At 36.5% G+C, this 27,329-nt stretch overlaps 2 protein-coding genes and 2 non-coding genes across 4 annotated transcripts in view; 2 read left to right on the top strand and 2 right to left on the bottom strand.

The window, feature by feature from the left end:
- The window catches only part of LOC134852115 (uncharacterized), a 380,695-nt gene that overhangs the window by 151,468 nt on the left and 201,898 nt on the right, over positions 1-27,329 (bottom strand). The window lies entirely within an intron of this gene.
- Positions 1-27,329, bottom strand: part of LOC134840660 (FK506-binding protein 15-like) — a 55,232-nt gene that overhangs the window by 19,882 nt on the left and 8,021 nt on the right. Inside the window, exons 3-9 of the mRNA XM_063856631.1 lie at positions 27,213-27,282; positions 26,380-26,454; positions 26,193-26,291; positions 7,463-7,696; positions 2,573-2,716; positions 1,752-2,129; positions 1,497-1,551 (exon numbers count right to left, since the gene is read on the bottom strand). Coding sequence (XP_063712701.1) covers positions 1,497-1,551; positions 1,752-2,129; positions 2,573-2,716; positions 7,463-7,696; positions 26,193-26,291; positions 26,380-26,454; positions 27,213-27,282 — 1,055 coding nt within the window. The remainder of the gene's footprint in view (positions 1-1,496; positions 1,552-1,751; positions 2,130-2,572; positions 2,717-7,462; positions 7,697-26,192; positions 26,292-26,379; positions 26,455-27,212; positions 27,283-27,329) is intronic.
- Positions 11,694-11,766, top strand: Trnaa-agc (transfer RNA alanine (anticodon AGC)). The gene has a single exon. It is a non-coding gene; the product is annotated as a tRNA-Ala (tRNA).
- Positions 16,637-16,709, top strand: Trnaa-agc (transfer RNA alanine (anticodon AGC)). The gene has a single exon. It is a non-coding gene; the product is annotated as a tRNA-Ala (tRNA).

The following is a 27,329-nucleotide window of genomic DNA, read 5'->3' as shown; positions in this document are numbered from 1 at the left end:
ACGGGCAGTACAGCCCAAGTGGCAGTAACCCGAGGGAAACCTAGGTAAAAAGTGAAGGCAAAAACAGAGCTATTAGAGTTGCACCCTTGGATACCACATATAATCATCCAATAAGCATGTCAACAAGCAATCGATTGTCATTCAAGTATATTTTTTTAAGTTTGACGAAAAAGTCTTTCTTTTGCTTGTAAGAATATTCGTTAAGGTCGAGGGGTAACAAATCGTTTGACAACAAAAAGTTGAAACGTTTCAGAGTTTTGTAAGACACCGAATTTTGAGCTCTTGAGATCTTTCATTAAATCGACCCAAACTTAGTTTTGAAACACTATAATTGTTTTCAAGTAACAACAAGGACAGCTGGTTGCTGTGCAACTAGCAAAGAATGTTCCAACCAAATTCACAAAACATAGCCAACAGACAGTTGGAAAAGAGTCAATGAACGCACATACAATGATAAAAAACACCCGAATTGGTTTTTGAAAAAAATCTCAATTTTCGAATTAGTAAGAAAAAAATAGATAACCTTAATGCGCTTTGAAATTTTAGAATATTTTATTATCGACACGTTTTTAATAAAACTAACCCAATTCGGGAAAATTGGATCAATACATACATTTTATTTCGCTAGGAAACTTGATAATTAAAATCCATTTTCAAAATTATAAGTCGATCACTTTTTTCCTGACCTTTTTCATTTGTGCTGTTCGATGGTGAAGTTGCATTTCTTTTAACGAAGGAAATGAACTGAACTTAGACAGAAATCAAAAATCAAACCGCGAAAAAATCAGTGAGTGTGAACAAATTTCAGGACATTTTCTGGAGAATAACGGAATAAATCACCAGGACCTATATAGCAGCGTACAAAACTAGCAAAAATGCTTATAGAGTTAGTGAATAAGGCAAAAACGACAATAGATTTTGCCTTATAAAATGAAAAAATTACAAAACAAAAACGTACAACTTTTTTTTTTGCACAATAATTATAAAATTTTTCTTGTCAAGAAAGCATTGAGTAAAGCTTCCGAAACCAACTTTTATTTCAGTAAAACAAAATTTCTTAGTTAAATTACTAATTTTCATAACACGACCGTTTTTTAATCGCTTAACTCGCTCGAAATTAGACGTAAACTCAAAAGTTTTAAGCGGGTTTTCCTCAACACTGGGTACAAATTTTGGGAAGTTTTTTGATGTCGGGTTTCAAGATGATATATCATTCAACCCGTTCTGATGATTTTTTGAGGTACCTGATTTTGCGTGGAAAATAAAAAACTAAAACATGCACGAATACAAAGTCCCCCCCCCATTTTCAATGGTCGGAACAAAACTATTAAAATATACAATGGGTTATTTTTCATCTCATTTTCCCGGAAAGATTTTGAAGTTGAAGTTGAAACGACTTTTGAAAGGTTGATACATTTTAACACCAGCCAATCAAAAATCAAATGTCTTAAAGCATGAAGAACCCTCTTCCCTTAACAATAGATGTGTTAACCAACCTGGATTGCTCATCATAGCACCAGGTAGAGCCATCTCAGATGCAGCCAGTTGCTCCTAAATAAATAAGCAACTTGGAATGGATTGAATATGTTCACGCTAACTGAACAGAATTGACCTTCTTCTCACAACAGAATTAAAACTTCTATGAAATATTATAAAATCTACAACAATAATTTAAGTTCTATGACCAACCACCCAATTGCTGTTCAAATCTACCACTCAATATTGAAGCTATGCAAATTAAATCTACTTACTCTTTGATTGGATATTGACTCATTGTAGTAATTGGGATTAGATCGTCTGCCATTCGTGGATCTAACGCTATTCGATTTCCCAACTTTACTAGACGACGACGAAGTAGGCAGAATAGCTTGCCCTAGTCGTGCCGTTTTCTCGATCAGTTTGGCTCTCGTAACTGCATTGGACTTGGAATCCTCGTTCGTAGTCGTGGTTGAACTTCCCTCCCCGCTTTCATCTTCATCTTCTTCGTCGTCTTCATCTTCGTCGCCCGAGGACACCTGTTCCTCTTCTTCGTTGTCCTCGTGGGTGACCGGGAGCTTCGGCAAAGGAGCTCGACCCTTCTTGGATGACTCAGATGAACGCTTCTTGGAATTGGAAGAATCGTCGAGAATCTGTCAACAATAACTCAAATCGAAGATGCTTTTTAAAAGCTAAAAAATAATGCTCACAACTCTGTTCAGGATAATATTTTTAAAACCTACTCTTAAACTTATATAATTCTGAATAACAGTAGCGAGCCGACCGAGCACAACCCCTCCGCAATTTTTTGGTCAAAATTTTCCAAAAAATGTCTTAAAACGCCTTCTGTGGCCTGTTTTTTTAAAAATTTGCCATTGACGCAGAAAGTTACTCGAGCTCAGAAAATCAAATTGGTCGACCTAAAAAAAGGTCGCTGAAAAATTTCAAAATTTTTTCAAACCCCCCCCCCCCCCCAAGAAACGCCTTAGATTCGCACGCCACTGCTGAATAACCAAGTTTTTTCTCATAAAATTTAGCACCAAAAAACGTTGATCACTCAAAACGTATAATTAAGGAGAGGACTTATTCTACTTACATCGACAACTTGTATTTCGTAGATAAGGAAGGCGTTAGCAGGTACTCTGCCTTTTACCCCGGTCTCAGCGTAACCCAACTTGGGAGGAATGAACACCACTCTAGTGGACATCTTTCGCATACCCACCACGCCTTCTTTGATCCCCTGAAACAAACAAAATGAAAAATCCGAGAAACATCTAGACAAAAATATTTAAGATAACCTGACCGTAAAGTACAAAAAAGTACGCAGTTGTATGATTCATAATCTTCTATTCTCTGACTTAAAACAGAAAAAAAATGAAATAGACTTTAAACTTGTTCAACGGTGCCTGACCGAGATTTTGTTGAGAAAAATATCCAAAAAAGCCTTTCATACTTCGCTAAAAAATTCCTGTAGTAAGCTTTTGACACAACAAAATTCAAAATTGCTTGGCGTTGTAATGTTACGCCACGAATAAAAACAACATAATTTGAGAAAACGTTTCTTAAAGGTTTTTTGATCTTGTGGTTGGAACTTTCTGTAATACAACCGGTTGTCTTTGTTCAAAACGCTTTCTCAGTTTAGATGCGGTTATGAACAAAAGCGATTGCGTTTTGAACAATGATAGCTAGTAGTAAAAAAGAAAGTTCCAATCACAACAACAGGAAACCTTTAAGAAAACGATTTCTCAAATTTTAACTGTTTTATTCGTAGCGTTACATTACAGCGTTACATTTAGTGTCTATAGGTCATTGGAATTCAGAGAGAAGTCGTTGATTATGTTCCAAAATGTAAGTGGATTCTACTTAAAGAATTTCCGTGGATTCTACGCACAAATATCTGTAACGTAATTTTGTCACATTAGATTTGTCGCGGATTCCGGAACGAGCAAATATAGCTAGTTGTTTGGGATTCCGTTTTGAACGATTTTTTTAAATTTGTTCGATTACGACTGAAAGGTCTTTAATAAAATATATCATTCGAATCATTCCGATGATTACTTGTGGAACCTGATTTTGCGTGGAAAACATAACAAAATTAGGCTACACTTAGTCTTCGGATGCTGGCGTTGCTTCTCTCATTGGCTAATTTTCAACAAGGATAGTCAGTTGCTGTGTCATAAGCACCAAAAGTTCCGAACACAGTAAGTTAAGAATGCCCAATAAACTAAATTATAAAATTCAAAAAAAAACTATTTTTTAAACTTTGTTTCTCTAGGCGTTGTGAACGGTTTATACTAGATAATATTTACCTTTTACCTTCCTTTGAACTGAATTTGATTAAACTTCAAAAGAAAACAAAACTTAAACACCAAAAAATCAAAATTGGCGTAACAAAAAATCAACACGACACTTGAAAAATTCAATAACGACACTGAAAAAATTAGACCAATTTTTCTCAATACTGAGACAAAAGTTTTGAATTTTTAAACCACAAATCCAACAACATGAAGTATTTGGATTTTCTATAGAGGGGGAAGGACGGACTTAATAAAAAAATATATTTTGTATTTAGACAAAATTTTCTGCGCCGTGGATTTTTTTTTGAGAAAAACAGGCCAAAAATGTGTTTTTAGGCCTTAAAAAAAGGGTTTTCAGGAACTGTTTTTGACCAAAGAGTCGCGTTTTTTAGAGTCGCGTTTTTTAGCTAAAAATGGATGCCACGAAAAAGTACAAAGGGGAACCTTTTGGGTCGAATCCTTGGGAAGAGGGCGTACGCCCACCCCCAACCGCTACTGTTTGTTACAAAATTTGGTGGTTAACTGAATTGGTAATTTGGTCCTCTTGGACCAATAATGATTGTCGTGAAATCAGGGTGTTCAAAAATTAATTGAGTGAAAATTATTTGCAATTAATTGGGTAAAAACCTAGTTTTTCAAAGTTCAATTAATACAATAATTGGTTTTAGAGAATTCATTCAATTATAATTATTGGCAAGGAACTTTCGGAATAAATCGGTCGGCAAAGCTTCACATTCAAAGTTGAATAAAAGAATCGAAAAAAGAGTCTTAGATACTAAAATTGTTTGATTGTCGGTAGCTGGTTGTCATGAGTAAAAGCATGTATTACACTGCTGGTAAAAGTCCATAGTTCAAAAAAGCTAGGTTTTGCGACATAGCATTTAGTTATGTTAAACTATCTAAGCTTTCGGTCTTTTCGATAATTTGTTTTGGAATTAATCATTATTGAACCAAAATGAATCAGTAGATTAAATGGTCAAATTAAATTACGTACTCTGACAAAGTTACAGACTATAAATGGGGAAAAACTAGATGGTTGAGCAAAATGGCCATGATTTCTAGTTTTTTGGAATTATTTCCGTTTCTAGAGAGCCTACCAAGTTATTCTAAAATTGTTGACAATATTCCTTCTGCACAAATTACTTCGTGGAAAGCTTTGGGAGGTTCCCTAGAAAAACTTCATTCTGTTACGGTCGCCCTCCAGAGCGAGAACTTAGAACTGCAAGATGCTCGCATATTGTTCGATGAGATTATGAAGGATAACACAGAAAACGAGTTTGAGAAATATCTGAGCACTACATCACACTTGGTACATAAACCAAATTTTGAGTCCGCTGAAAGAAAAATTCTATCTGGTCAAGAAAATACACTTTCCGTTGATGAAACAGCCAAGGTCTCAATGCTTTTGAGAGACTTGGAGATTAGCGACCAGCGATTTTGCAACTGATTGCTTAAAAAACGACGACTGGTGAAAAACAGTCAAAACAGCGCCTACTTGAACCCTGCATTTATTCTAACAAATTCCGACATCGTCGAAAGATTCTTTAGCAGTGCCGGATATGGTTACTTCGGTTACCGCCAGAACTTGTTGTCAATGAACCTAGAGTGTCAACTTTTCCTCAAATTCAATCATCGATTTTGGGATGAACACACCATCGATCAAGTGAAAAACATTCCTGAAGTTCTATGACGCGCAATTAATTCAATTATTGGTTTTTATTTTTTTGAAAACAAATTCAATTGCTTTAAGATTGAAAATTCAGTTTTGAACGATTTTTTTAAATTTGTTCGATTACGACTGAAAGGTCTTTAATAAAATATATCATTCGAATCATTCCGATGATTACTTGTGGAACCTGATTTTGCGTGGAAAACATAACAAAATTAGGCTACACTTAGTCTTCGGATGCTGGCGTTGCTTCTCTCATTGGCTAATTTTCAACAGGGATAGTCAGTTGCTGTGTCATAAGCACCAAAAGTTCCGAACACAGTAAGTTAAGAATGCCCAATAAACTAAATTACAAAATTCAAAAAAAAAACTATTTTTTAAACTTTGTTTCTCTAGGCGTTGTGAACGGTTTATACTAGATAAAATTTACCTTTTACCTTCCTTTGAACTGAATTTGATTAAACTTCAAAAGAAAACAAAACTTAAACACCAAAAAATCAAAATTGGCGTAACAAAAAATCAACACGACACTTGAAAAATTCAATAACGACACTGAAAAAATTAGACCAATTTTTCTCAATACTGAGACAAAAGTTTTGAATTTTTAAACCACAAATCCAACAACATGAAGTATTTGGATTTTCTAGAGAGGGGGAAGGACGGATTTAATAAAAAAATATATTTTGTATTTAGACCAAATTTTCTGCGCCGTGGATTTTTTTTTTGAGAAAAACAGGCCTAAAATGTGTTTTTAGGCCTTAAAAAAAGAGTTTTTAGGAACTGTTTTTGACCAAAGAGTCGCGTTTTTTAGAGTCGCGTTTTTTAGCTAAAAATGGATGCCACGAAAAAAGTTGAATAAAAGAATCGAAAAAAGAGTCTTAGAAACTAAAATTGTTTGATTGTCGGTAGCTGGTTGTCATGAGTAAAAGCATGTATTACACTGCTGGTAAAAGTCCATAGTTCAAAAAAGCTAGGTTTTGCGACATAGCATTTAGTTATGTTAAACTATCTAAGCTTTCGTTCTTTTCGATGATTTGTTTTGGAATTAATCATTATTGAACCAAAATGAATCAGTAGATTAAATGGTCAAATTAAATTACGTACTCTGACAAAGTTACAGACTATAAATGGGGAAAAACTAGATGGTTGAGCAAAATGGCCATGATTTCTAGTTTTTGGAATTATTTCCGTTTCTAGAGAGCCTACCAAGTTATTCTAAAATTGTTGACAATATTCCTTCTGCACAAATTACTTCGTGGAAAGCTTTGGGAGGTTCCCTAGAAAAACTTCATTCTGTTACGGTCGCCCTCCAGAGCGAGAACTTAGAACTGCAAGATGCTCGCATATTGTTCGATGAGATTATGAAGGATAACACAGAAAACGAGTTTGAGAAATATCTGAGCACTACATCACACTTGGTACATAAACCAAACTTTGAGTCCGCTTAAGAAAAATTCTATCTGGTCAAGAAAATACACTTTCCGTTGATGAAACAGCCAAGGTCTCAATGCTTTTGAGAGACTTGGAGATTAGCGACCAGCGATTTTGCAACTGATTGCTTAAAAAACGACGACTGGTGAAAAACAGTCAAAACAGCGCCTACTTGAACCCTGCATTTATTCTAACAAATTCCGACATCGTCGAAAGATTCTTTAGCAGTGCCGGATATGGTTACTTCGGTTACCTCCAGAACTTGTTGTCAATGAACCTAGAGTGTCAACTTTTCCTCAAATTCAATCATCGATTTTGGGATGAACACACCATCGATCAAGTGAAAAACATTCCTGAAGTTCTATGACGCGCAATTAATTCAATTATTGGTTTTTATTTTTTTAAAAACAAATTCAATTGCTTTAAGATTGAAAATTCAGTTTATCATTTGCCAATTAATTTTTGAAACCCCTGCGTGAAATAGTACCGTAGGATTGGCAACCAGAACTCAAACCAGCAGTCGAAAAAAAAAAGGCCAAAAACCGTGGCAACTATTGGTTGTCTGTCAGGCTATTCTAAACTATGCTACCTTGATGACCGAAGTTTTCTTAGCCGACAGATCTACAGTGAGGGGTTTTGCACTATCCTTCACATTGCTGTCGAACAATTTTCCCAGTTTGCCATTTTCCACCAAGTGGGCAGAGTACCTGATCTGCGCCTTGTTGCCCGCTTTTACCACCTCCTCAGAAGTAGATGTAACTGCGTCCAGAGTCTGGATTGAGGAACTGCTGGCACCGGAGACTGAACATTTGCAAGCTAAGATCTAAAACAAACAGCAAGACTGACTTAGAACTGAGGAATTCTCCCGGACGTCTAGGTAAATATGTTTTTTTTTTGTTTACAAGGAATACCTAGGAGCTAAATAGGATTCTTCAACTAGTTCCTATTTATGATACCTAGTAACGATTTGGCTCTTTTCCACTTTTCCAGTTCCCCCCCCCCCACCTTTCAAATTTTCAATTTTTATTGTTGTTTTATGTGTAATAGTGGTTAAAAGCGTAAAGTTACGATGTAAAGCATGAAGAACAAATCTGTTCACAATTGTTACTTTGTTCAGCATGCCAAGTTTCATTGCATTATGATAATGTTAAGGTAATTTTTGTTAGGGGGACAACTCGCAAAATTTAAGGACAGCGACAACTTGCAAGTTTTTGAAGCTAATTGGAAGCTTTATATTCTCGGTTTAAGGTCGCCGGTGGGCGCACTAAGCCACGCGTCGCCGCTTTTCGGCGATAACCGGCTCTAAACTTCATATAAAGTCCTACCCTCTGTTGGAAAGCTTGCAACACGTTGGCGCGACTGCGGCGGTGAGTATATTGCGAGCTGTCTTTTTTAATGCGAGTTGTTGCATTACGTGGAAAATAGCCCTCTTAATTTGCAAAATAAATGTTAAGGTAATTTACTTAGGGCAAAAAGGGGGAGAAGGTAATTTAAGGAAAAATTACACTCTCTAAAAAATTAAGAAGGAGAAGAAGGCAGTAAGTAACTTAAGGCAAAAAGGGGGAATAGATAAAGAGGTCCAAAAAAGCACCAACAAAAGGGTTTAAAAACAGATCGAGAGCCGTAGAATGCTTCTTTATGGCTTGATAGTGGTCCCTTGAAAAGAACCAGCTCCCTTGAGAATAAGACAAGACAATAAGAGGGCGGTGTATCGACTAGCATTAAGCTCGACTAGCATAAAAGTTTCAAAATTGAAAAATGTATCGACTAGCATAAAAATCCAAACAGAAAAATCAAACAAGTCCCTTGCTCTCGCAAGTGAAACAAATACCAGCAAAGCTAAGCCATTATACACATAATTTGGATCAACCATAAAATTCCAGGATCTCTTTAAATATATCATCACTCGGGTACCTAGTAACGAATAACCCCCTGTAAAGAAATAAATCAACGGTTAAGCACAGGGTTGGAAAAAAAAATGTTTTTTATTGAAAAAATCATGTTATTTTATTGTTTTTTTTTACAGTTTGTTCAGTAACTTTCTGCCCTCATACCGATGATCTAATAGATATGCGGCAAGAAAAACGGGAGTCAGATAATCATCTCTTCTTTTTGCTTCAAAATTGTTAAGATGATCCGGTGCAGCATTGTAGAGATCGAGCCGGCACAATACAGGACGGCGGCTCATACCCCTATCGCAGCGGTTCGACTCCCAGACAATGCTAATTTTTAAAAGTTTTAAAATAAAAAAGTTTTTCTTTTCGGTTTTAAAACATGCTTTTTTGCCTTGTTTTAAACATTCCCAACCCAAGCGTATGATAGTTTGGATCAACAGTACAATTTCCCCCCTAAATCTTTCTCAGATATTAACTTTCAGGGCAAAATAAATTGATCTTATTGATCAAAAAAGTTTATCGATACAAAATAAAATAATGATTAATATTTTAAGTAAATAACAGTATAAAATAGCTGTTCCATATAAAAAGTTTTCTCATGTCGTATATTCTGCGCGCCTGTTTGAAATGAATATTTTACGCGGAATTAAATTTCAGAATTAAAACATGCTTGGGGAGATAATTCTACGGTAGGTCACTTAGGGGGAAATTGTACGGTTGATCCGATAGTTTTAAACCCAGCCACCCCCATCCCTCCCCAAGTGACGTACCGTAAAATATCCCTCTTAGCCAAATAGTAATTTTGAAAATTATTTCTGTATAAAATATGCTTTTCGAACGAACTCTATAATTAAATTTGACCAAGTTAACATCCTACCCCCCAAGACGTTTTTTAATCCGCCCCTATAAAAAATACATTAAATAAGCTTTATTCAAAGTTCAAACCCTTTTTTGGGTAGGAATTGTTCGGGTGGGGATGGTTTTATGTTATGGGGAGGGGTGGCCGTATGATTGTTAAGTTGATCCATTTAATTTGCAAGTTGATTGCTTAATTTCTCATTTGCTCAATTTTCTTTTTCTCAGAAATGCAAATTAAGTTCAATTTGAACAGATTATGATTGTTGATTTGTATGTCTGAGAAATAAAGCTATCAACTTTATGCTATTCGATACATTTTCATGTTTTCAAACTTTTATGCTAGTCGAGCTTTAGGGTCTTTTTACTTATTCCGCCAGAATTTCCAAATTACGCAATTTTGTAGCAGTCAATGTATAAATGCAAAGAGCAAAACACTGATTGCACTGATTCGTTTTGTTAATACAAATGCGATCGTTTTAATTGTGGCCAATCAAATTGAAGCAAAATAGTTTCAGTTCAAGATATGAAATGTTGATTTTTGGGCAGAATAAGTAAAAAGACCCGAGCTTTAGGCTAGTCGAGCGGTCACCACTTTGAGTTCTCAAATCCTTTAAGAGTTATAAGTTCGCCTTTCAGAAAGTTGTCGTAGAATATTTTCAAACAAATTCAAGTTTCATAACAAATGGGTCTAGAACAACAAGCCGACGGGACTTCAAGCTAAGGGGACTTCAAGCCGAAATTTAAACATTACAAGCACCTGAAAACGCTAAATTTTTATCATTAAAAAATTTATTTATAAAAAAAGAATAGGCAAGTTTAGTTCATCATAAGCGTTCTTCATGACAATGCACCACTTAATCAGATAGTTAGTGGCATCAGATGGTTAGATCACCCGGATTTTCTAATGCATAAATTATACACATGAAAAACCCCATCAACAATGTTTTGATTTTTTCATATTCCTAAACATCAATGAGAGGCTCAAAAATAATTAAATAAGCCAGTAACTTGTTAAGCAAGCTGATGAAATTGAGAAATTCTTCAAAACAGTTTTCGGACCAAGTTAACATCCTCCCCCCTAAACACGTTTAGGTGGGAGGATGTTAAATTGGTTCTAAGTTGGGAATTTTCAGCCAATCATAATCGAGCATTTTACCTGCAGCGCTTAATAAATTTAATTTAAATTTAGCGCTGGGGTGGAGGATCTTAACTTGGTCTAATTTGGGGGGGGGGGGATGTTAACTTGATCACAGTTTTCAAATTAATCATAATTTATAACTTTTGGACAAAATGTTCGGCTTGAAGTCCCTATTTATACGATTCGGCTTCAAGTCCCGTCGGCTTGATGTCCGGCACCCTTTGAGAATAAGACACCTAGAGCTCTCAAATCGTTTCACAATTATGGTTTCGCCATTTACAAAGATGTCGCAGAATATTTTCAAACAAACTTTATGTTTTGTTACTTCGTAAAACCTCTCACCATTTACAGGTGGAATATAAAAAAAACGCCAAAACGCAAAAATTGAGTTTTAATGACAAGTAAGTTAACCCAAATATGGTTGTTAAACTGTAAATACGTTGAAGATTTTGATTTTTGGGCCGTTTAACGCATAAGACCCCAATTTTTAATCCGAGAAGTTTCTGACTCAACATTAGAGTTGGCATGGTACCGGTACTAGTAAATGTACTAGCATCGTGCGGTACCAAAGTTAAGAGATACTGGTACCTTTTGGCAAGGTCCCAGATCATAGATCATAGTAGTTCCGGTGGGTGGGACTTAGAAATGACGCAACAAAATTCTTAAAAATTCTCAAATTGTATTTTTGTCTTTCTGAGACAATCTTTTAAATTCCAACAACTCAAGTTTGATGTTTATATTTAACTATCATTTGTCGTCTTTACTGTCTTGTCGTTTTATTTACCTGGCACCAATTTTCAAAGATTTGATCACATTTGCCTCAACGTTAGTAATGTTTGGTCGTTCGATAACGTTGCGTTCTGGTATTACTCTTAAGTGATTGAGCAACTGTAACAATATTTATTAGTAACACCATGACGTTCTTCCAAGGGGATGTAGCTCAAATGGTAGAGCGCGCGCTTAGCATGCGCGAGGTACGGGGATCGATGCCCCGCATCTCCAACTTTATAGAATTCCAATTCTTATTTTTACTTCATGGCAGTATTCGGAAAGTAATCATACATGATTACACTAAGCTTTTTTCCACCAGTTTTTTCACCGCAATTAAATTGCTCGTATTCTTCCGTATTTGTCTGGACGACATGCCAAAATTTTGTCGCGAAAGTCTGGACATGAGTCTGGGTAATATTTTCAAATTATATGTTTTGTTACCGCTTAAAATTTACCCGCTCGCCATTTTAAGGAGGAAAATTTAAGAAAAAAAACGCCAAAATTGAGTTTTGATGACAAATAAGGTAACCCAATTATGTTAAACTGAAAAATAAACAGAAGCGAGCAAATTTCTTGATATAGACAATGAATTAATAACAATTTTCAATCTGAAAAGTTTCTGACTGAACAGAATTTGCAAAATTTTTGAAATGAATAATTTATACACAAATTAGTTCTCAAAATTATAATGCGAAATGCATGCGGGACCTGTCTATCATAGTTGCTTTTTCAAGGGACTACTCTATCATAGTAGTACCAATTTTTGTGTTATGAGACCACTCTCACACACTTGGTTTTTAGCGGGGACCCTATCGTACCGGCTAATGCAAATTGTACCGGCTCCCAGGGGCGGAACTAGAATTTTCTCGAGGGGCGGATTTTCAAAAAAATGTGGAAAATTTTATCGACCTTTTTTTTTAGGTCGACCAAATTGGTTTTCCAAGCTCTCCTAAAATACTAAAAAGAGCCTGTTTTCTGCGCCGCAGGCAAAACTTTGAAAAAACAGGGCGATTTTGGGCACTGAAAAAGGCGTTTTTAAGCACTTTTTGGAAAATTTTGACCAAAAAGTAGCGCTTTTCGGCGCGCGCTCTCCCTCAAAATTAGTATATATGGGCGCCCGAGGCGCCTTAAAAAAATTTTTAGGGTTTGTCACAAAAAATGGATATCTCAAAATAGTACAAAGGGGGACACTTTGGGTCGGCAAGGGGTCGAATCCCTGAGAGGGGACGTCCGCACTCCTCCCTAAATCCACCACTGCCGGCTCCCGCAAATATAGGCGTGTCCTTAATGAAAAAAGGTTAGCACATTCCACTGCATGAATTTTAATTTTCCTCGCCGCGTTTCACTTCAGTAATTTCGCAGATACAAGCCCTCCAATTAGGTATATTACTTCTGATAATCAGCTTTTCTCGTTAAAAAATCTATCGATTGTTCATTAGTGTAGTATTGATGATCCTAATACACTTTCGGCAAAACAAGAAATGAACTTAGAATGTATAACCTTTGGATTAAGCTGAGCGTAAAATCGATTAGTCATTAATTAAGTAGTACAGCAAACAAATGGTCAAGCTCAAAATAGCTCAATCATCGAAGATATCGTCCCTCCTTTGTAAAAAAAAATGACAAAATCGGCGAATCCCCCCCTAATAGGAACTAAGGAAGCTAGTGTTATGAATTTCAGAGGAGCGGTACTAGAGATGATTTGACCCAGGCATACGAAAAACGGGACCTCTCATACCCTTGGGGGCAAGTGATAACGGTTCCCGGGAGTGTATATGGCCATATCAGAACTCGGAAACTAGCGGCAAATTTAAGTATGTTGTATGTCCAGTTGAGGGAAGCTTAAGTTTATAAATCCAGACCCCTAGGACGCCCACTTCCGGTTTTATGCCCTAACTAAACAAACCCACCCCTAACTTGCGGAAGTCGCCTCTCGGCCTCCAATGAACCAGCTCCCTTGAGAATAAGACAAGACAATAAGAGGGCGGTGTATCGACTAGCATTAAGCTCGACTAGCATAAAAGTTTCAAAATTGAAAAATGTATCGACTAGCATAAAAATCCAAACAGAAAAATCAAACAAGTCCCTTGCTCTCGCAAGTGAAACAAATACCAGCAAAGCTAAGCCATTATACACATAATTTGGATCAACCATAAAATTCCAGGATCTCTTTAAATATATCATCACTCGGGTACCTAGTAACGAATAACCCCCTGTAAAGAAATAAATCAACGGTTAAGCACAGGGTTGGAAAAAAAAATGTTTTTTATTGAAAAAATCATGTTATTTTATTGTTTTTTTTTACAGTTTGTTCAGTAACTTTCTGCCCTCATACCGATGATCTAATAGATATGCGGCAAGAAAAACGGGAGTCAGATAATCATCTCTTCTTTTTGCTTCAAAATTGTTAAGATGATCCGGTGCAGCATTGTAGAGATCGAGCCGGCACAATACAGGACGGCGGCTCATACCCCTATCGCAGCGGTTCGACTCCCAGACAATGCTAATTTTTAAAAGTTTTAAAATAAAAAAGTTTTTCTTTTCGGTTTTAAAACATGCTTTTTTGCCTTGTTTTAAACATTCCCAACCCAAGCGTATGATAGTTTGGATCAACAGTACAATTTCCCCCCTAAATCTTTCTCAGATATTAACTTTCAGGGCAAAATAAATTGATCTTATTGATCAAAAAAGTTTATCGATACAAAATAAAATAATGATTAATATTTTAAGTAAATAACAGTATAAAATAGCTGTTCCATATAAAAAGTTTTCTCATGTCGTATATTCTGCGCGCCTGTTTGAAATGAATATTTTACGCGGAATTAAATTTCAGAATTAAAACATGCTTGGGGAGATAATTCTACGGTAGGTCACTTAGGGGGAAATTGTACGGTTGATCCGATAGTTTTAAACCCAGCCACCCCCATCCCTCCCCAAGTGACGTACCGTAAAATATCCCTCTTAGCCAAATAGTAATTTTGAAAATTATTTCTGTATAAAATATGCTTTTCGAACGAACTCTATAATTAAATTTGACCAAGTTAACATCCTACCCCCCAAGACGTTTTTTAATCCGCCCCTATAAAAAATACATTAAATAAGCTTTATTCAAAGTTCAAACCCTTTTTTGGGTAGGAATTGTTCGGGTGGGGATGGTTTTATGTTATGGGGAGGGGTGGCCGTATGATTGTTAAGTTGATCCATTTAATTTGCAAGTTGATTGCTTAATTTCTCATTTGCTCAATTTTCTTTTTCTCAGAAATGCAAATTAAGTTCAATTTGAACAGATTATGATTGTTGATTTGTATGTCTGAGAAATAAAGCTATCAACTTTATGCTATTCGATACATTTTCATGTTTTCAAACTTTTATGCTAGTCGAGCTTTAGGGTCTTTTTACTTATTCCGCCAGAATTTCCAAATTACGCAATTTTGTAGCAGTCAATGTATAAATGCAAAGAGCAAAACACTGATTGCACTGATTCGTTTTGTTAATACAAATGCGATCGTTTTAATTGTGGCCAATCAAATTGAAGCAAAATAGTTTCAGTTCAAGATATGAAATGTTGATTTTTGGGCAGAATAAGTAAAAAGACCCGAGCTTTAGGCTAGTCGAGCGGTCACCACTTTGAGTTCTCAAATCCTTTAAGAGTTATAAGTTCGCCTTTCAGAAAGTTGTCGTAGAATATTTTCAAACAAATTCAAGTTTCATAACAAATGGGTCTAGAACAACAAGCCGACGGGACTTCAAGCTAAGGGGACTTCAAGCCGAAATTTAAACATTACAAGCACCTGAAAACGCTAAATTTTTATCATTAAAAAATTTATTTTGAAAAAAAAAAATAGGCAAGTTTAGTTCATCATAAGCGTTCTTCATGACAATGCACCACTTAATCAGATAGTTAGTGGCATCAGATGGTTAGATCACCCGGATTTTCTAATGCATAAATTATACACATGAAAAACCCCATCAACAATGTTTTGATTTTTTCATATTCCTAAACATCAATGAGAGGCTCAAAAATAATTAAATAAGCCAGTAACTTGTTAAGCAAGCTGATGAAATTGAGAAATTCTTCAAAACAGTTTTCGGACCAAGTTAACATCCTCCCCCCTAAACACGTTTAGGTGGGAGGATGTTAAATTGGTTCTAAGTTGGGAATTTTCAGCCAATCATAATCGAGCATTTTACCTGCAGCGCTTAATAAATTTAATTTAAATTTAGCGCTGGGGTGGAGGATCTTAACTTGGTCTAATTTGGGGGGGGGGGATGTTAACTTGATCACAGTTTTCAAATTAATCATAATTTATAACTTTTGGACAAAATGTTCGGCTTGAAGTCCCTATTTATACGATTCGGCTTCAAGTCCCGTCGGCTTGATGTCCGGCACCCTTTGAGAATAAGACACCTAGAGCTCTCAAATCGTTTCACAATTATGGTTTCGCCATTTACAAAGATGTCGCAGAATATTTTCAAACAAACTTTATGTTTTGTTACTTCGTAAAACCTCTCACCATTTACAGGTGGAATATAAAAAAAACGCCAAAACGCAAAAATTGAGTTTTAATGACAAGTAAGTTAACCCAAATATGGTTGTTAAACTGTAAATACGTTGAAGATTTTGATTTTTGGGCCGTTTAACGCATAAGACCCCAATTTTTAATCCGAGAAGTTTCTGACTCAACATTAGAGTTGGCATGGTACCGGTACTAGTAAATGTACTAGCATCGTGCGGTACCAAAGTTAAGAGATACTGGTACCTTTTGGCAAGGTCCCAGATCATAGATCATAGTAGTACCGGTGGGTGGGACTTAGAAATGACGCAACAAAATTCTTAAAAATTCTCAAATTGTATTTTTGTCTTTCTGAGACAATCTTTTAAATTCCAACAACTCAAGTTTGATGTTTATATTTAACTATCATTTGTCGTCTTTACTGTCTTGTCGTTTTATTTACCTGGCACCAATTTTCAAAGATTTGATCACATTTGCCTCAACGTTAGTAATGTTTGGTCGTTCGATAACGTTGCGTTCTGGTATTACTCTTAAGTGATTGAGCAACTGTAACAATATTTATTAGTAACACCATGACGTTCTTCCAAGGGGATGTGGCTCAAATGGTAGAGCGCGCGCTTAGCATGCGCGAGGTACGGGGATCGATGCCCCGCATCTCCAACTTTATAGAATTCCAATTCTTATTTTTACTTCATGGCAGTATTCGGAAAGTAATCATACATGATTACACTAAGCTTTTTTCCACCAGTTTTTTCACCGCAATTAAATTGCTCGTATTCTTCCGTATTTGTCTGGACGACATGCCAAAATTTTGTCGCGAAAGTCTGGACATGAGTCTGGGTAATATTTTCAAATTATATGTTTTGTTACCGCTTAAAATTTACCCGCTCGCCATTTTAAGGAGGAAAATTTAAAAAAAAACGCCAAAATTGAGTTTTGATGACAAATAAGGTAACCCAATTATGTTAAACTGAAAAATAAACAGAAGCGAGCAAATTTCTTGATATAGACAATGAATTAATAACAATTTTCAATCTGAAAAGTTTCTGACTGAACATAATTTGCAAAATTTTTGAAATGAATAATTTATACACAAATTAGTTCTCAAAATTATAATGCGAAATGCATGCGGGACCTGTCTATCATAGTTGCTTTTTCAAGGGACTACTCTATCATAGTAGTACCAATTTTTGTGTTATGAGACCACTCTCACACACTTGGTTTTTAGCGGGGACTCTATCGTACCGGCTAATGCAAATTGTACCGGCTCCCAGGGGCGGAACTAGAATTTTCTCGAGGGGCGGATTTTCAAAAAAATGTGGAAAATTTTATCGACCTTTTTTTTAGGTCGACCAAATTGGTTTTCCAAGCTCTCCTAAAATACTAAAAAGAGCCTGTTTTCTGCGCCGCAGGCAAAACTTTGAAAAAACAGGGCGATTTTGGGCACTGAAAAAGGCGTTTTTAAGCACTTTTTGGAAAATTTTGACCAAAAAGTAGCGCTTTTCGGCGCGCGCTCTCCCTCAAAATTAGTATATATGGGCGCCCGAGGCGCCTTAAAAAAATTTTTAGGGTTTGTCACAAAAAATGGATATCTCAAAATAGTACAAAGGGGGACACTTTGGGTCGGCAAGGGGTCGAATCCCTGAGAGGGGACGTCCGCACTCCTCCCTAAATCCACCACTGCCGGCTCCCGCAAATATAGGCGTGTCCTTAATGAAAAAAGGTTAGCACATTCCACTGCATGAATTTTAATTTTCCTCGCCGCGTTTCACTTCAGTAATTTCGCAGATACAAGCCCTCCAATTAGGTATATTACTTCTGATAATCAGCTTTTCTCGTTAAAAAAACTATCGATTGTTCATTAGTGTAGTATTGATGATCCTAATACACTTTCGGCAAAACAAGAAATGAACTTAGAATGTATAACCTTTGGATTAAGCTGAGCGTAAAATCGATTAGTCATTAATTAAGTAGTACAGCAAACAAATGGTCAAGCTCAAAATAGCTCAATCATCGAAGATATCGTCCCTCCTTTGTAAAAAAAAATGACAAAATCGGCGAATCCCCCCCTAATAGGAACTAAGGAAGCTAGTGTTATGAATTTCAGAGGAGCGGTACTAGAGATGATTTGACCCAGGCATACGAAAAACGGGACCTCTCATACCCTTGGGGGCAAGTGATAACGGTTCCCGGGAGTGTATATGGCCATATCAGAACTCGGAAACTAGCGGCAAATTTAAGTATGTTGTATGTCCAGTTGAGGGAAGCTTAAGTTTATAAATCCAGACCCCTAGGACGCCCACTTCCGGTTTTATGCCCTAACTAAACAAACCCACCCCTAACTTGCGGAAGTCGCCTCTCGGCCTCCAATGAACGCAGGGAGCTGAAACTTGGAGGGATGATAGGTAGTGGCAAGATACATCTTGTGTGATAATTTGATTCATTTCAAACGGTCGGTTCGGAAGCTATTAGCACTTAAACAAACACCCCCTACGACCGGAAATAGGCAAGTTACACAAATTAATGAGCGATGGCATACTGATTTTCTTGCGGCAATAGACACAAGATACGAACCCCAAAAAAGACCCTTGGTGAGCCAACCCCCTCCGGCGGCTCCTTCCGCTGTTAATAGCCAATTCCAGGGAAAACTAATAATGGACCTTAGAAATGGGATAACTTAAGAAGTAATAATGGGATATGGATGGAACTTGGTAGTTAGGCCCCCCATAGGCTTCTGAACCCAAATAAGGAAGTTTGACCCCCGGGTGACCTTAAGTTGACCTTTTGGCGTTTTGACTGCAAAGTTGCATAGAAAACCCCGAGATTACCGCCCGAAAGTGGCGTATTCACCAGCCCAACCACTGGAGATATGAACCGGTCACCTTACCAATAATTGCGAGGAAACTGATATGTTGCGAACTGAAGCAGAAGCTGATGGCGATATAGCTTTTGCATTGCAACATTGGAGTAGTAGGGCTAATTCGAAGTGGAATTGGTAAGCATTGGCTTCAGCTTAGCTTGGCGAATGATCAATCAATAGCAATTCAACTAGACTTAAGAAAAGTAGTCCCAGAGGAAATTGATAGTAGTAGGACCGCGGCATAAGAATTTAGTCTCTTAAATAGTATGAATGGACAGAGAATTTAGTTGGCTCCCCGTAGGTGACTTTCTGGCTCAATTTGACATCTAATAGACGAACTACGTTACCCTGATAGCTAAAAAGTCGGGATTGGAATAGATAACACATTGAAAGTGTAGATGCTTGAAATAAATTAGCTACCCATAAAAAGGGGTCTCCCCATACCCCCGGGAGGTCGCAATGTAAACGGGATAATTAAATCAAGACCTTGGGAAGATCACTGACTAAACATAGCATGGTTTAAAGGTTGAGTTAATTTCGAGGCCTGAAGTTCAAGGAGGTCAGGTTTTAGTTGATTAGAATCGTTCATTTGTTTGCTTGATCAAATTGTGACACATACCGCATACCGGGTTTCTAATAGGCGTGAAAAGATTGATAAAAGAAACCCAACATGCCATGTGGCAGTGTTGACAGGGGCAGGGATATAGTCATTAAACATGTGCGGCCGAGCAATTTAAGCGGATGCCAGGACTGATAGGGAATGGCGTGACTTAACTAAAACTAAGTAAAAAAATAAGGAATTGGAGGGTACCGGAAAGCCTTAAAGAGATAGAGTATAGTTGGTTCTCAGTTAACTAGTGAGAACAATTAATGCTAGTGAGTCGAATAGTTGGTTCTCGGATTAAGAGAACAATTAAAGCAGAAACAGTAGATAGCTGGTTCTCATCAGAGTGAAAACAGTGATTTTTGAAGCTAACAAAAACATTAGTTAAATTACTTTAAAGGAATAATGATCCGTAGAGACACTATTAATTTTAGCAGGCCAAACTGAGTGTTTGTGTGGAAATACTGTGCATTCGTTAGTTAGAATTCTCTACAGAGAGATAGAACCGTTTGGTGGAGTCAGTTGGAAGTCAAACTGTAATAGACAATTAGGCTAATAACTCGTGGGCCCTTTCCTTTTTGATTTGATTATTAGGATATAATCTGGCCACTCAGATTATATCTGTAATTGGACGTATATTTATCCGAAATTAAATACTATTGGAAATTCTTGCGGTTGTATCGAGCTTGTATATACAGCCTGAAGTTCTTGCGATTGTATAAACAGCCTGAAGAGCAGTACACAAGAAGGGGGCAAGCAACATAATACAATACAGAATAGTTGCCACCAACTTAACCCTTTCGGGATTGTAGATAGTAATGAATCTCGGTCGCCCCGCTGAATTTACTATCCAAGTGACCACTATGCCGTGTCGTTAAAAAATAGAGAACGAACCTAGAGATACAATCCCCCAAAACTACAATTAGAACAAGCGTATTTGAATATATCTAATAAACTCGTTATTTCAATTTTTGTTCAAATTTATTCTGTTTTAATGAAGTCAATCACGGAAAAACAGCTATACGACAGATATTCAGGCATGAAACGGTGGGTTTTTTCTTTCAAATTTGCTTTTTCACGGGACCTGACTATCATGATCGTACCGGTATACCCTTTGATTCTATTTTACTATTTGAATCAAATTTTAGCCCACCGCCCCTAAAATTTTAAAGGCGTCTTAAGCGCCACCATATACCTCATTTTTAGGGGGGAGCGCGCTTATAAAGCCGTGATTTTTCGATTTCAACTTTTCAAATTGCCTTAAAATGCTTTTGAAGTGTGGCGCAGAAAAATTGGTCAAAATAGGGTCTTGATATTGATTTCAGAGAGCTTGGAAAATCAATGTGGTCGGCCTAAAAAAAACAATGTGATCGACAACAATGCGGTCGACAACATGTGGTCAACAACCCCTCGAGAAAAGCCTTCGGGACTCTGCGGGACCCATCTTTCATACATGAATTAATCAGGGACCCAACGAAAAAACTGTTACCTAAATCAACAAGCGCCGTTCAATCATTTTCAAGTTTTCTCAAACATGCCTGCTGCAATAACGTACTTGATGCTTTAATAGGCATCACCGAGGCAATAATTTGATCATTTAGTACTACTAGGATACACGAGTCCCTAAAAATTACCCAGGTGCCTTGCTGAAACTACGCATACAGCTCGCAAAGTGTTAATTGAGAGGCAGGTGATCATTCAGGAAATTTGAACTTTGAGTAAAAATAAGTTCACCCAACTAACGGTTTTCAAATCAGGAAATAATTTTGAACGAGCATTTTGCTTCAAAAAAAGATTATCATTATAACAATTCCAATTCAAAATTTTTTATAACTCATTATGCTTCGCGCTATTTCAAATACATTAAACATTCAAATTGTAGATTTCAAATTATTACATGCAAAATTAGTGTAATTGTCTATTCGGGGCCTGTCTATTATAGTAGCTTTTTTTAAAGAAAACTGTCAATCATATTAGGGGCCCAGCTAAAGCTGGAGGTACCTGTTTGATAATTTTTGTATTTGTTGCACTTATGCGAGATGAAATGGGTAATTTCAAAATTTTCGAAACAAGTTTAGAAAAAATTGCAAAAAACAGTAAAAAAATAATAATTTGGTTTTTCCAAGGCCTAACTTTTTTTGCTTAAAAAAACTGAGCGTAGCCGCTCATGCCCAAGAGCTTCCCACAACCCTATCTACTCATTGAAACCAAAATCTCAGATATGGGAGGGCAGTTTCCGAGAAAACACAGTTCGAAAAAACGGTCGAAAAGTCACAAGCATGACTTTTCCGAGGGTCATCATTTTTCTCGTAAAAAAAATTGGCTAAGCCGCTAAAATCTGGAAGTTTCCCACAACCCGTGTTTTCCATTGAAACAAAAACTTTTTGTGTAAGAAAATTTGGCCGTAGCCGCTAATGCAGGGGAGCTTTCCACAAGCTGTTCTGTCCATTGAAACCAAAATCCATTAAAACCAGGGTAGTTTTCGAGAAAAATGTATCAAAACCAAAAATATGGGTCAAAAATTCCTCCCACACATTTTTTTGAAGCCTGTAGAAAGTGGGGTAAGGTAAAAAGATATTCCCATTGGTCCAACTTTTTTGAAAATCGGGTAGATTAGTTTTTGAGAAAAACTAAACCTTTGAAAGAAGAAAAGATTTTCCAAAGCCTTTCAAAAAAAATCCCATCCATTTTCATAATACCTGTTTTTATCAAACAGGAACTACTACCAAAAAATATTGAGGACAATTTAATTTCAAACTAATTTTGCGTGTTTCTTTGGCCAGTCATTTTAAAAATATGTCCTTGGTGACTATTCTTGTCGCCCAATCAGAATCGTAGAAAACCGTAAGAAGTTCCTATTCGCTGAACGCTTTATGCAGAAAATTGACATACTGCAAAAATATTCTTTCCTAAAGCCTAAGGTTGGCAAGCTACGCGCTTGGTGGCTTTTTGCTACGATAATCCTCAGGAGCTGTAATTAACAGTTAGTGCCTGGGTTCTGGCATGTTCGAAACACTTATCACCACATTTGCATTATCTCATTATTTTGTAATGCTATGGATGTTCTATCTTAGTTTTTTTCTGTCAGCTGCTGGCTATAACTCCATTTTTTTTTATCACAACTCGATTTTGATTGGCTTTCCATCAATCAGTCCGTTCATTATATGGAAAGCCGTCCTTTTCGTTCACCATCTGTAGGTGGAAAAATAATATTAAAAAGCTAACCCACTTGATGATATCGAAATCAATAAAAAATGAACAAACAAATTGCTTCATATAAACAGTTTGAACACAGAAGCGAAGCTGAGTTTCGCAACACTTTGCGATACAATGAATACATTGTATTACAAGATATTTTATTTTAAAAAAAGAAGGAACTCATTTTTTTTGAAACATTAGGCTGAAAAAATTACTGAAAGTCAAAAAAACGTATCTACTTAACAATCGCCCTACCTTTGGTATCTACTTAAGAAATGCCACCCCTATTTAAAAAAGCAGTAGATTAGCACTGAGCTTTCTATTGAGAATTATAATTTTGCTGCATTCCGATTGGTCGAAAATGCGCTATTTTAATCTACTTAACAATTGCCCCCCTTTCTTAAAGGGGGCGGAGGGTGGGCAATTGTTAAGTAGATTCGATAAAAATTATATATACAAAATTTACATACCCTTTTCTTGGATGATGTTCACATAAACAGCCTTAACAAACATTAGGAATCAATGACCGAGCGGCAAGTACGGCGAAAAAACTTGGGTTCACGCTCGGTAAGCCGATAGCTATGAGTTTTTTACGCAGAAAAGAAAAAGAAGCTGCACTTTGGAAGCAGGCGAGAGATAGGAAAAATCTCAACAAGGTTTTAAAAAATTCTGCAAAATCCGGATTTGAACCCCCGAACTGGGGAATGAAAGTCGCACATCCTAGCATCTGCACAGTGGCCGCCTAGCAATAGTTAAACAACCCAGCTAAAGCTGAAGGTACCCCGTTTGAAAACGCCTTATACAAAAGGGTGAAGCAGAGCTTCGCATCACACGCAACAACACAAATATAAAAAAAAACATAAGTCGAAATAAAATGAAGAACTGTAAAAACTCGGTCCACTAAAACTTAAATTTTCGTAAGCCTAGGAAATTCTTTATAGGCAAAGGCGTCAGACATTTGAATATTAAATAAGCAACAGACTTAAGCTTACGAAAAGAAAACGAAGCCGACAATCTTTGAGCAGACACAAGTGGAGCCGAAAAAAAAAATAATCTATACATAAAAGTAAAAATTTAGAGTTAAACAACACTTGCAATTACGATGAGAGTTGCCTAAAACACACACGAAATCCGTGATGAAGCAATTAAGCCCACAATCTTAGAGCACACACCAGTTGAGCCAAAACCAAAATTAAAAAAAAATTCAAGTCCCCTGAAAGTACATTGAACAACGCATGCAACTATAATGAAAGTTGCTTGCAGCCCAAGGAAAATACGCGATGCGGCAGCGAAACCGACAATCGTAAAGCAGGCACCAGTTGAGCCCAAAAAAAACAATTTATAAAAAAAACCAAATCCCCCTGAAACTACATTGAACAACACTTGCAAATACAATGCAAGTTGCTTACAACACAAGCAAAATCCGTGATGTGGCAGCAAAGCCGACAGAACTTGAGCAGACATAACAAATTTCCGTCAAAATTTGTATTTGCATACATAGTTAAAAAACAAGTTCCAGCCGGGACTCGAACCCCTGACTTGTGGGTACAATTGCGACGGTGTTACCTCTAGGCCAAGTGGGAACGAACTTGAAACTTCTTAAGCTTCACTAATAAAGCAAGCAAGATTTGCAAGAAAAGTTGTTTACGGGAAAAGTATAGTTCCTGATTACAAGACACTTGCTTTCGCAAGTGTAAAAATGAAATAGTGCAAAATGGAAAGAGTTATTTTCAAAATGGACATTTTCTAACTCCATAGCTGATTCTTAACAACAAAAAGACGAATAACACGCTTTTGCAGGGGAGATAACATCTTCGTATTATTCAGGGGATAAATTTTGATTATGCAGGGGATAATCTTACGGCTTTTTCATTCGATTACACCCTTAATCTCAAATTTGAGAAAAGTCAAACAATATCCAGAAAACGGTCAATATTTTGAAAAATGGACCTTTTCTAAATTTAACAACACTTTTTCAAAGAGATAGGACGTAGCCGCTACGCAGACAAACTTCCTAGCACTTGTTCTTTCGATTGAAATCTTTATATCGGATTGACCTTATTATGCTTGACAAAAGTCTCCGAAAAACGATCTTAATATCAAAAAAATACATATATTTTTCCAAAACTGTTTTTCTACAAAAATAAGAACGTAGTTGCTCAGGAACTGAGAATTCTCCAACTTCCCGCTTTCGCTTCTATCTCAGATTTGGCAGTGTAGGTTTCGAGCAAAAATAATCGAGCAAATTATCAAACACTGTACATTTGTAAGGCGATTAATTTTTCATCAAACAATTAGGGCGACACCGCGGCGATGGTTCACAATCTGTTCATTCGATTAAACCCTTAACCTCCGATTCGGCATAGTAGTTTTCGAGAGAAGGAAAAAGTTTCAAAATTCTTTTTCTACCAAAATTAGGGCGTAGCAGCTTATACATGGGTATCCCGGAACACTCTCTTTGATTGAACCCATAATCTCTGATTTATCGTTGTGATTTTCGTTTAAGATAATAATCAAAAATTGGGTCAAAAACTCCGACTGAAGTTCTCGTAGAACATTCGATAAAGTGAAAAGAGACTAGAGCAATATTCAGGCACACAGAAGAGAAGACGATCTCTCTATTAATACCACTTTTTCGAAAAGTCAAAAGGAAATCGGAAAGTCAACCGGAAATCGAGCAAGGCAAAAGTTTTCATGAACATCTGAAAAAATAATAAAAAACTAAACCAAATCCCAAAAAATTTCCCATCATCTAAATTTTATCAAACGAACTAGCCACTAATAAGCCATATACAAAAAGATAATGTGATGGAGCAAAAGTTAACCAGATATAAAAATGCTTAAAAGCCACCAAATAATGAGCACATTTAAGTTTTCACGACCCGTCCCTTCTGAAACAGGCAAAAACATGTAAAAAAAAACTTGCCCTAGAAAAAAGTACGCAACATAAGTTAACTAAGCCGATATAAGCAAGAAAAATCCTGTCAAGAAAAATCCTGGCATTTATATTTGGCGCGAAAATAGTTGCGTCATAATTTATAGCCATAATATAGTTATATCTAAAAAAAGTCGAGAACTTCAAAAGATCAATTTTTGATTTTTATTTGACGCGAAAAAGGCGAGAAATAAAAACATATTTATTCAGTTTATTTGGCTCTTTTCCAGTTTCCCCCCACCTTTCAAATTCAATTTTGAAAAGCTTCTTTAACGTTGTCAAAATGCAATGAAATTTGGCGTGGTGAACAAATCGACAATTCTGAACAGATTTGTTCTTCATACTTAACAGCGTAACATCACGCATTTAGCCGAAATAACACGTAAAACAAACATAAAACTCGGTAATTTGAAAGGGGGGGGGGACTGGAAAAGAGCCGTTTATTTTAGTTTTTCTTGAAAACAGTACTGAAAAAAATGTTCAAATGTTAAGTAATTAGCCGTCTGATTGATAACATATAGAAGCAATCTGCCCTCTGATACTTACATTTGCGCAAAATGAAATCAATTTCTTTTCTTCATTGAAGAGCAGGTACCACAGTTGTCGCCTCTGGTCGTAAAAGCACACATACTTGTCCTTCTGAGGCTGAAACATAGGCAAGTACCAAAAAGTTTTTATAAAACAGGTTTACAAAATCTGCGCAATTACTTTTTTAATGAAAATCCATACTCACTGTTACAGTCAGATTTGAGTCGATTGTGATGTTCACAAGTGTGCTCTTTTTGCTCCCGTAAATAATCAGATTGAACTGAAACAGAAGAAAAACTAAATATACAGTTCGTCTAAAAACACAGAATAAACGATACTTTTTTGTAAATAATAATAGCGGCGATTTTAGAACAAAAAATTTGATTTCGAAGTATTTACAGCGCGTTAAGATTTAGCTCGAGAACATTTCATTGGATAAAAATGCAAAAAAAAACAAATACGTTAAAAAATCACGAATGTTTTCTGTTATACGGCCCTAAATTACGAATTATTTGATGGGCTAGTTTCTTGGAAAAATTGAGTTTCAGATTTACTTCTCTTTTATTTCGGTTTATTCAAGCACTTTAATCCAATTTTCAACTTACCAAAAAGATGAGTTTGGGGCCGTATAACAAAAAAGCTCCGAAATCAGCTGCTTTTGTAACAAAAACAAAATCCTTCAAGCTCAAAAATTACTGGTTACATGCAATAACTTTTTATCAACGGCCATTTACAAAATCAGCCCAGTTCAGGTGTAAGTTAAGCTGATTTACCTGCAAAAATGTTCTTTTAGGGTAGTGCAATCATCTAAAACCGATCAGAAAGCAGTATTTGCAATATGATCCGGTACAAAAAACATGGTTGAAATTTTTGGGGTCCAATAATTCATTTGATTCGTTTGGGGGCAGACCGCTCATCTGCTCTTATGGCCGACATTACGCGGCCAAACTGTGCACTGGATAGGCATACTGTTTGGTGTGTGTACGACACTGGAAACCAGAGACAAGTCTTTAAACATGTTAAACAATGTTTACTCACAGCTTTGGTATTTGGGTCAACCAGTATTGCAACTCCGACCTGACCAACTGGGATATGTTTATTCTCTTGACTGAAACAAGATTTTTAACATTCATAAAAAGAGAAAAGGCACTAAAG

Source organism: Symsagittifera roscoffensis, chromosome 1 (genome assembly GCF_963678635.1).
Source record: "Symsagittifera roscoffensis chromosome 1, txSymRosc1.1, whole genome shotgun sequence".
Lineage (NCBI taxonomy): Eukaryota > Metazoa > Xenacoelomorpha > Acoela > Convolutidae > Symsagittifera > Symsagittifera roscoffensis.
This window is presented reverse-complemented; position numbering and strand designations above follow the sequence as displayed.